This window comes from Fopius arisanus, unplaced genomic scaffold (assembly GCF_000806365.1).
Source record: "Fopius arisanus strain USDA-PBARC FA_bdor unplaced genomic scaffold, ASM80636v1 scaffold00015, whole genome shotgun sequence".
NCBI classification, from domain to species: Eukaryota; Metazoa; Arthropoda; class Insecta; order Hymenoptera; family Braconidae; genus Fopius; species Fopius arisanus.
In genome coordinates, this window is record NW_011887754.1 from 977,115 (window position 1) to 987,437 (window position 10,323).

Consider the following 10,323-nt stretch of genomic DNA (forward strand, 5'->3'; position numbering starts at 1 on the left):
TTTTAATTTATTAAATATTTTATCGTTAAAAAATGGTTATTTTAGATGGGAATGAAGAGAATTTGGGTTCACGAAGTGCTTCGAGTATATGGAGACCGTCTAGTCGACGAAAACGACGCTAATTGGCTCGTAGGGCAAATTGGAAAGACCCTGAAAGAGAGAATGGACGATGACATAAACGTCCTCTTCAGAGACTTTACGTCCTTCCCCCACGAAGAAGTAATTTGGAAAAAATCTATTCCGACCCCTGAATATATTTTTCATATCGACAAACGGAACATATTAAAATTCTCATCGTAATTTGATGTAGGTAACAGAAACTCATTTGAGAAATCTCGTATATTGCGACTTTCAATATCCCTTGGAGGACAAAAAACTTTACACAGAAGTTGCTAATTTGGATGATCTGAGCGAAGTAGTTCAAGAATATCTCGGAGAATTCAACTCGATGTCAAAAAAGCCGATGAATCTCGTTTTGTTCAGGTAAATATTGCGGTGTGAGGGGAATCCCCTCCGAATAAAGTCTCTAAAAAAATAATAGAAGGAAAAGAAGAGAGAAAAAAAAACGATTTATTACCTTCTCTATTATTTATTTATTACTCTTTTATTGCACATACTTTTTTTCCAATAAATTCCAATTTATAGAAATCCTCAATTTATTTCCTTCTATCACTTGAGTGGCATTAAAATACGTGTGTGTGATTGTATTGAATATATGTCCTTAAGATTTGCAGTGGAACACCTCTCAAAGATCTGTCGAATATTGATGCAGCCACGTAGCCACGCCCTGCTGGTTGGCGTAGGTGGTTCCGGGAGGCAGTCCTTGACCCGACTTGCATCGCACATCTCGGATTACGAGATTTTTCAGGTCGAAATATCACGTCAATATGGAGTGCACGAGTGGCACGAGGATCTGAAGACGATTCTAAGGAAAACAGCGTCAAGTGATCTCCACACGACATTTTTATTTACAGACTCGCAGATTAAAGAGGAGTCATTCCTCGAGGACATCAGTAATCTGATGAACTCTGGGGAAGTTCCCAATCTCTTTGCGACGGATGAGAAGATGGAAATCTGTGAAAAGATGAGACAGATGGATCGACAGAGGGATAAGTCTTTGCAGACTGATGGAAGTCCTGTTGCCCTTTTTAATTATTTCGTTCAAGTTGTTAGGGAGCAATTGCACGTTGTTGTTACGATGTCACCGATTGGTGATGGCTTTCGAACGAGGATTAGGAAATTTCCAGCTCTTGTCAACTGCTGTACGATTGATTGGCTCCAGCCTTGGCCTGAGGACGCCCTTCTGGCTGTTGCAACGAAGTTCCTGGGGGAAATCAAATTGCCGGAGGATGAACGAACTGCTTGTATAGAAATGTGCCAGTATTTTCATACTTCTACGCAAGATTTATCGAAAGAGTTTCTGCTGAGAGCAAGACGGTGATTATTTGGTTTATTGACTTTTGAGTTTATTTTTTCTATCAATTCCATTTTTCTGTCGTACTAGTCGGAGAAATAATCTGATAATTAATTTTCGAATTGTTATTTGTTGTTGAAAAATTGTACAGGCATAATTATGTGACTCCGACGTCTTATTTGGAGTTGATAAATACATTTAAAGATCTTCTCTCGAAGAAACGTTCAGAGGTGCTCGAGGGTAAGCGCAGGTATGAGACAGGGCTCTCGAAATTGGACTCAACTCACAAGCAAGTGGAGAAAATGCAGAGAATTCTCGTGGCCCTTCAGCCAAAATTGGTGGAAGCTGCGAAAGACGTCGAGAGGATGCTCGCTAGTATTGAGAAGGAGAGTGAGGATGTGGCAGTGATTGAACGGGTTGTCAAGGCTGACGAGGAAGCTGCCATGACCGTAGCGGCAGCAGCAGAAGAAATTCGTGTAGAATGTAATGCAGACTTGGAGTTGGTGATGCCAATTCTCAACATGGCTAACGCAGCTCTCAATACCCTGACCCCTCAGGACATGCAAATCGTCAAGACCATGAAATCTCCGCCCGCTGGAGTCAAACTCGTGATGGAAGCAGTCTGCATTCTAAAAGATGTCAAGCCAGAAAAAATACAGGGTGAAGGGGGTAAAATGGTGGATGACTACTGGAAACCCTCCCTCCGCATCCTCGGAGATATGAAATTCCTGGAGTCACTCCTGGCCTTCGACAAAGACAACATCCCTGAGAGAATTATCACGAAAATTCGCACTACCATTCTCACAAATCCTAATTTCGATCCAGATAAAATTCGAAATGCATCGACTGCCTGTGAGGGCCTGTGCAAATGGGTCTTCGCTCTCTCTGAGTATGATAAAGTGGCCAAGGTTGTTGCACCCAAGAAAATTGCACTGGCAAAAGCTGAGGGAGAGTACAATGACGCAATGCAAGCCTTGGAGATCAAGCGGGGACAGCTCAAAGAGGTTCAGCAGAAGTTGGAGCGACTCATGGATCTTCTCCAGCAGAGGAAGGATGAGTATCAGGCGATGACTGATGAGGTGCAGGAGTGCGAGCAAAAATTGAGAAGAGCTGAGGAATTGATAGGTGGCCTCGGGGGAGAGTACAACAGATGGAGTGAAACAGCGAAAATTCTCGGCAAATTATACTTCAAACTCACAGGTAATTATTATCAATTCAATAAAATTAATTGCACTAATTAATATATATGCACCACCAAAAAAAAATTTTTAATAAAAAATTATCATAATCAGTGTATAAGTTCCATCACTTTTTTTTTCTGGAGTGAATTCAATAATTCAACTCTTGAATGAGTGATGAAGAAGTGGATTTATTATGCAATCATTAATAAATACAACGGAAATTGCAATTAATTCAATTCTATACTCGCGGATTTGAATAATGAGTATTCGTTACTAGTCTGCAAATTAAACATTTGCTCTCTGTTGGAGATTTATTTTTTTCATGTCCGATAATTAACATTTTGGACTGATTATATTCATTATGTTTTTTATCAAAGAACGGATGTAACTAATTAGCAGAATGAAATACAGTAGACTCGCGTTGTAGTCTCTATTATTTTATTCTATATTTTGTATAGAATTAGTTCATTCAGAGTTTAAAAAATATCTCCATGGAAACCCGTTATAGAATGTGGTAGCGGTGGTATACCTGTCACAGGAACAGGAAATTGCTCCGGATCCATTCGGAAGTTACCAATAAAACTACCAATAAAATTCGCGGAGATAAAAAAAAACGAAAAGACTAGTAACATAAAAAGTAATGGGCACGTGGTTTCTGTTCGGTAGGGAGGCTGCAGCCCCTTCTTTCACGTTATGTCACACCGTGAAAATAATATGTCCATCGGTTTCTGCGAATTCTTTTCATCTCTGACATTATAACATATGTTGAAAATTGTTGTATCAATTACCGAAGCCTCAGACGTTTTTCTAATGAAAGAAAAAAAAATTTGAAAGCACCAGAGAAATTATTATAACAATTAGACGATTCCTTTTAGAATGGTTATCTGATATGTTCCTGGATAGGTGACATCCTCATCGGCTCGGGTATTGTCGCCTACCTGGGAGTTTTTACGATGCAGTATCGACAGTCTCAGGTGGAAAACTGGGTGAGACTCTGTACAGAGCTCAATGTTTATTGCACTCAAGACTTTTTACTGAGTCAAGTCCTCGGAGATCCTGTATCAATCCGATCCTGGAATATTTTTGGACTTCCCACTGATCTGTTCTCAGTGGACAATGGAATAATCGTATTCAAGTCACGGCGATGGCCTCTGATGATCGATCCTCAAGGACAAGCGAACAAGTGGGTGAAGAATATGGAAAAAGACACTGGAATACATGTGATCAGGCTCAATCAGAGTGATTATACGAGAGTCCTTGAAAATGCTATTCAATTTGGTCAGCCTGTTTTAATGGAGAACGTTGGAGAGGAGTTGGATGCTGTGCTGGAGCCTCTGCTCCTGAAGCAGACGTTCAAGACTGCTGGATCATTATGCATTAAACTCGGGGATTCTGTTGTCGAGTGGAATGATAAATTTCGATTCTATATCACAACGAAATTGAGGAATCCCCATTATCTCCCGGAAATAGCTGTGAAAGTGACACTTTTGAATTTTATGATCACTCCTGTTGGCCTGGAGGATCAACTCCTGGGAATTGTTGTTGCTAAAGAGCGACCTGATTTGGAGAGTGAAAAAAATCAGTTGATCGTGCAGGGAGCTGCTAATAAAAAGTTAGACTCAAAATTATTACATTGTGAAATTTTTTATAATCGAGTCAGACTCACGATTCTACCAATATTATTAATCTTTAATTTATTGATTTGCAAGAGAGGAAGTGAAAAATTGTTTTAAATAATCTTTCAGAATGCTCAAAGAAATAGAGGATAAAATTCTTGAAGTGCTTTCTGGGTCAGAGGAGAACATACTGGAGGATCAGACAGCCATTGCTATTCTAAGCTCATCAAAAGTATTAGCTAATGAAATACAGGCGAAACAAGCTGTGGCAGAGGTGACAGAAAAGTCGATTGATGCTGCTCGACTCCAGTACACATCGATTGCTGTTCATAGCACCGTTCTATTTTTCTCCATTGGTAAAATTCAATTAATGATTTTATCGTTATTTTTCCACTCTACCACGTCAATTGAACGAATTCCAATTTGTTTCACATCAATTTTTCATCCTCTCCTTCTTCTTACAGAGGGAAAAACTATGATTTATTGGAATTCCTATTCTTTACTTTCTTTTTTTCTCATTCAAGTGATTTTTCTTGTAGCTGTCCTGGCGAATATCGATCCAATGTATCAATACTCCCTCGCCTGGTTCATGAATCTCTTTAAAGTGACAATCGACAATACACCACCTGTGGAAGACATTAGTCAACGTCTTCGGGACCTCACGAAAGCGTTTACGCATTCCCTTTACGTCAATATCTGTCGATCGCTATTCGAGAAGGATAAGCTTTTGTTCTCGTTGATACTTGCTATTAATTTACTGAATAAAAGGGGCGAGGTTTCGATGGCACAGTGGATGTTTCTGCTGACTGGTGGCGTTGGACTGGATAATCCTGATAGAAATCCCACTGAATGGCTCCCCTCCAAATCCTGGGATGAGCTTTGCAGGCTTGATGATGTTCCTGGATTTACCGTAATTATTTTATTTTATGCCTCTGTATTTTTTGTAATTGTGCTCTGGATCAAAAAATGTCTATCAATTTTTTTAATAAAAAATTATTCTTCGGGGTCTAAATAAATTATTAAATAAATACGACTCTGAATGAACGATTCTATATGTTTATTAGGTATTGTATTTATCGAATACGAATCTTAAATGAATATTAATTAACACTTCCTCTTAATATTCCAGGGTTTAAAATTAAAATTTATAGAAAATATTGGGAAGTGGAAGGAAATATTTGACCACCGAGAGCCTCAATCTCAGAAATTTCCACAGCCATTCGATAAAATTACTCTCTTCGAAAAAATGTTGATTCTTCGGTGTCTCAGACCCGACAAAGTGGTGCCATCAGTTCAGCTCTTCGTAGAAGGTAAATTAATTGGACTCAATAATCTCACGAGTGGAGAAGACATTCCATCAATTTGACAATAGACTTTCGTCTGATCAGGAGTCTAATTGGTCGACTCAATTGCTTTAATTGTATGGCATAGATCAACTTGGGAGGAAATTCGTGGAATCTCCGCCGTTTGACTTGGGATCGTCCTATGCAGATTCCTTCTGCTGCATTCCCCTCATCTTCGTTTTGACACCTGGGGCAGATCCCACGGCAGTTCTCCTCAAATTCGCTGATGATCAGGGCTTCGGTACATCGAGACTATTTTCTTTATCACTGGGTCAAGGTCAGGGCCCAATAGCTGTTAGTTTGATTGACGAGGGCTTGAAGAATGGAACTTGGGTTGTGCTCCAAAACTGTCACTTAGCCAAGAGTTGGATGCCGACCCTGGAAAAGGTGTCACTAATTAATTATCGATTATTATCATCCAGTGGGTAGTAATTGGAATCGATAAATTATTTGAATTGATGTTTCGTTGGGGTTTACCACAGATTTGCGAGAGCTTCACACCAGAATCTGTACATCCCGACTTCAGGCTGTGGCTCACCAGTTATCCCGCTGAACATTTTCCCATTAGTGTCCTACAAAATGGTGTCAAGATGACTAATGAACCGCCCAAAGGACTCAGATCAAATATTACGAGATCGTTTCTTCAGGTCTGTTTGTACACTGAAAATAGTCTTCTTGCGTTTTTCTGTTAACGAGATATTTTCAGTGGAGAAAGTTCAAGAGCTATTCCTTCAATATTTCCGATTATTCTAGGATCCAATTTGTGACCCTGATTTCTTCGAGACATCCAAGCAGAAGAGTTCATTCAAGAAATTATTATTCTCATTGTGTTTCTTCCATGCTATTGTTCAGGAGAGAAGGAAATTCGGACCGATGGGATGGAACAATCCATACGAGTTCAATGAAACGGATCTTCGTATCAGTGTACTTCAGCTCAAGATTTTTCTGGATCAATACGACGACGTGCAATACGAAGCATTAAAATATCTCACAGGTATTCCAATTGAAAATTTGAAATTCAGTGTTATAAACGGAAGAGAGTAATGAATATATTCAAAAGAAAAATTGGAATTCATCCCTTTATTTCAAGTTCGAGTGTAGAATGAGAATTTCTTTCGGATTCTCATCATCACTTTTCTCACATAACTTCTGACTTGATTTTTTATTCAATCCACTATTGCAGCGACCCGCCGTTAAGTTAATTAAAGACCATGAGTATGAAGAGAAAAAATAGTGAAACATCGGTAGTACATGCTCCATGTGCACCGAGTACTAAATTTTATTTGTTTGCACTCAGGCGAATGTAATTACGGTGGTCGAGTGACTGACGAGTGGGATCGTCGTACTCTCAATACAATTCTCGAGGTATTCTACTGCGAGGAAGCAGTGGAAGAGCGATCATACCGTTTCGATTCTTCGGGTCAATACTACATCCCATGGGTCTCAGAACACTCTGAATTCCTCGATTACGTGAGAGACCTACCAATGATAACAGGACCAAGTGTCTTCGGCATGAATGACAATGCTGATATAATCAAAGACCAGCAGGAAACCGAGATCATGATAGCCTCCATTTTATTAACCCAAGTAAATGAATTCTCATCTTCTTTTTTACCACAACAGCTATAAACATAAAACTTCTTTGTTACAAACTGTCAGGAACCTGAGGTAACCCTATTCTTGTTTATAACATACTTTTTATGACCGTACTATCGTAAATTATTGTATATAAACTGAAACCATTTTCATGTACAGCTTCCTAAGAATTTTTGGAAGAAGGTAATGTATTTTTAAATTACTCCCGCCATTCATGCACATTCCAGTTTTTTTAGAATTACGAAACGTCATAGCTTGAATAAAAAAAATTCGTTCGGTCAATTTCTTCTACTTCAGTAAGAAATTAATCGAGGAAAAAGAATATCCCGAGAGGATGACTGGATTCGATAAAGCTTCGGGAGGAAGAGGCTTATAGAAATACATCCGAAGACTAGAATTTTTTATTTACCAACTCTGCTATTTCAATCCTTTCTCGGAATTCATTGCATCTCGAAATATTTACAAAACAATCTGTCGGGGATTCCCTCGTTCGTTATCTTACTAAATAATTCGTTCGTGTAATTAATCGTGTAGAGACGAGAGTAAAAATTCCTCTTTCGCCGATTGAAATGAATTTCGACTTTTCAAACCCATACTATCCCGTTCCTAAAAACTTTTATCATTAAATCATCCAGATAATTCGATGAAAATCATTGATACTAAATTTTGTGTCCATCCCGTGCACTCGAAATTTTGCTGGAAAATTGGATAATCAATTTATTGAGCGAACAATTTTAACTCATTACATCTGTCAAGAGTATTTCGCATGGAAAAAAATTTTTAATGGAGTAATTACTCTCGAAAAAGGATTCCTTTCAAAATTTTTATAAAAATGATATGGTCCTCTTTAGGACACAGCATCGGAAGCTGCAGAAGGTGGAAAAACCCCTGACGAAATAGTCTTCACAGTGTCTGACGATATCCTGTCAAAACTCCCCGCTGATTTCGATTTAGTCGACGCCTTAGAGAAATACCCAACATCGTACAATCAGAGCATGAACACAGTACTTGTGCAGGAAATGGGTCGGTTCAATAAGCTGCTTCAAACGATCAGAAACAGCCTGAGGGGTGTGCAGAAGGCGATCAAAGGTAGTACTAATTTTTCCTCCCTCTCCCTTCCACTCGTTCTCATTCACTATTTATCTCGCCCTTTGACTCAATTTCTAGGACTCACGATAATGAATTCAGAGCTCGAGGAAGTATTTACATCAATAATAACTGGAAAAATACCAAACTCATGGAAACGAAACTCGTATCCATCCCTCAAGCCTCTGGGCAGTTACATTCAGGATTTTATTCGTCGTTTGATGTTTTTACAGGTACAAGAAATATCTGGAGACCTAGATCGATTAATTACGAGTTAATGGGAAAATTGAGTGATTATTTGTTGATTTTTCAGGAATGGTTTTTAAATGGCCCGCCTAATACTTTCTGGCTGTCTGGATTTTTTTTCACTCAGGCTTTTCTTACTGGTGCTAGGCAGAATTATGCCAGAAAATATTCAATACCCATTGATCTTCTCGTGTATGATTTTCTTCCTCTTGAGAAAACTGAATTTGAGATGCCACCGGAGGATGGAATCTACGTTTATGGACTCTTTCTTGATGGTGCTAGGTTTGATAGACGAGTTATGATGCTTGAAGAGGCCCTCCCGAAGGTTCTCTATGATACTGTTCCATATGTGAGTACCAATTGTTCAACATTATTTTATTCAACAATAAAAAAAAGGGAATAATGGGAGGACTGATAAAGAAAAATTAACGAGCTCATGAAATTTTATTTGTTACGATCTACATAAAAAATAATTCAATAAAATTCATCAGCTTGGCGTCAGTTGACGAGAGATGCAGATTAAATTTATGTGACGCTTTGAAAAAAATTGAAACAGTTCCGTGAAAATGGTTTTAATCATTTGATTTTGGTGGGGTTGTAATATTTCCTTTTAGCTCTGGCTTGTTCCAATGAAGAAAGAGGAAATAAAAGAGCGAGCGACGTACACGTGCCCTGTGTACAAAACTAGTGAACGTCGCGGTGTATTATCGACCACCGGGCACTCGACAAATTTTGTGATTGCCATGTGGCTGCCAACAGAAAAACCACCGAATCACTGGATAATGAGGGGAGTTGCAATGCTCTGTCAACTATCCCAGTGAAAAAATAGAATGATTCATTAATTAGCGAGCAGTGTAAATTCCACTAATTTATTTCAAAAATACAGAGCACTAATCCACGAGGAATTACCGAGACTAGAAAATTTATTACAAAATCGCAAGAATATAAAAACATGTAGAGATTGATATTGACTTGATAAAAAATTTCCAGGATCACCAGACACCACTCAATTTTTAAATTCAAGTAATTTTTCAACAATCAACCAGAATTGTTTTTCTAATTCATTATTAAATAATGATAAAATGGAAAAAAATATTAGAAAACTCAAGAAGGTGTGCGACTTCCTCAAAAAGAGGACAGAACATCTTGAATTCAAATAAAATATAAAATATAGTGTATTGTAATTTTTTTTGTGAGTTATTTTCGATATTTTACATTTCATCGACAATGGAAAAATATGGGAATAAGTATTTCGAATGAAGTGATTGAATTATGTCTCCGGATCGAGAAAATCCGGCTTTTTCCATCCCCTTTAAATGGGTGGCTGCAGCTGACGCAGATGTCAGCGTTGGAGATCGAAGTATCCGGAGGTATAGGGCGTAGGGAGTTGTCGAGTTATACGCGGATTCATCGGCTGGCATCCGGGACAGAATGGATAGACGAGAGAGAAAATGGAGGGTTGAAATCAAAAGAGAGAGGGAGTGAGTGGGTGGGAGGGAGGGGGGGGCATTTGAGTGGGCGGGGTTGGGGGTGGTAGCGGCACCCTGTCTACTCGGACCGAGATCGCCGGAGGCTCGTTGCCTAGCAACCGCGTATTGATCTCACCCTGTGTTCGCATCTCGGGTGGTTTCAACCACCCACCCCATCCCCCTCCTCTCACTCGCCAAACCAAGTTTTCTTCGTTTCTCTTATTTTTTTTATCTACCACTGCAAATTCACCTATTTCTCATCCGTCTTCCAACTTGAATGGCTCACACACTTTTCATATTGTGCGTTTTTATTTTACAATTGGTTTTTTTCTCCGGAATTTTCAAGGATGGGCGTGGCTTGCTAAAATAATC

General features: G+C 39.0%; 1 protein-coding gene across 1 annotated transcript in view; it reads left to right on the forward strand.

Moving 5' to 3' along the window:
- The window catches only part of LOC105263638 (dynein heavy chain 7, axonemal-like), an 18,378-nt gene extending 8,887 nt beyond the window's left edge, over positions 1-9,491 (forward strand). The window contains exons 14-29 of the mRNA XM_011299964.1: positions 46-219; positions 311-483; positions 727-1,437; positions 1,566-2,614; positions 3,499-4,207; positions 4,341-4,567; positions 4,751-5,121; positions 5,341-5,521; positions 5,643-5,941; positions 6,037-6,201; positions 6,308-6,548; positions 6,852-7,141; positions 8,002-8,239; positions 8,318-8,469; positions 8,550-8,831; positions 9,097-9,491. Coding sequence (XP_011298266.1) covers positions 46-219; positions 311-483; positions 727-1,437; positions 1,566-2,614; positions 3,499-4,207; positions 4,341-4,567; positions 4,751-5,121; positions 5,341-5,521; positions 5,643-5,941; positions 6,037-6,201; positions 6,308-6,548; positions 6,852-7,141; positions 8,002-8,239; positions 8,318-8,469; positions 8,550-8,831; positions 9,097-9,303 — 5,469 coding nt within the window. The 3' untranslated portion in view covers positions 9,304-9,491. The remainder of the gene's footprint in view (positions 1-45; positions 220-310; positions 484-726; positions 1,438-1,565; positions 2,615-3,498; positions 4,208-4,340; positions 4,568-4,750; positions 5,122-5,340; positions 5,522-5,642; positions 5,942-6,036; positions 6,202-6,307; positions 6,549-6,851; positions 7,142-8,001; positions 8,240-8,317; positions 8,470-8,549; positions 8,832-9,096) is intronic.
- Positions 9,492-10,323: the final 832 nt, after the last annotated feature.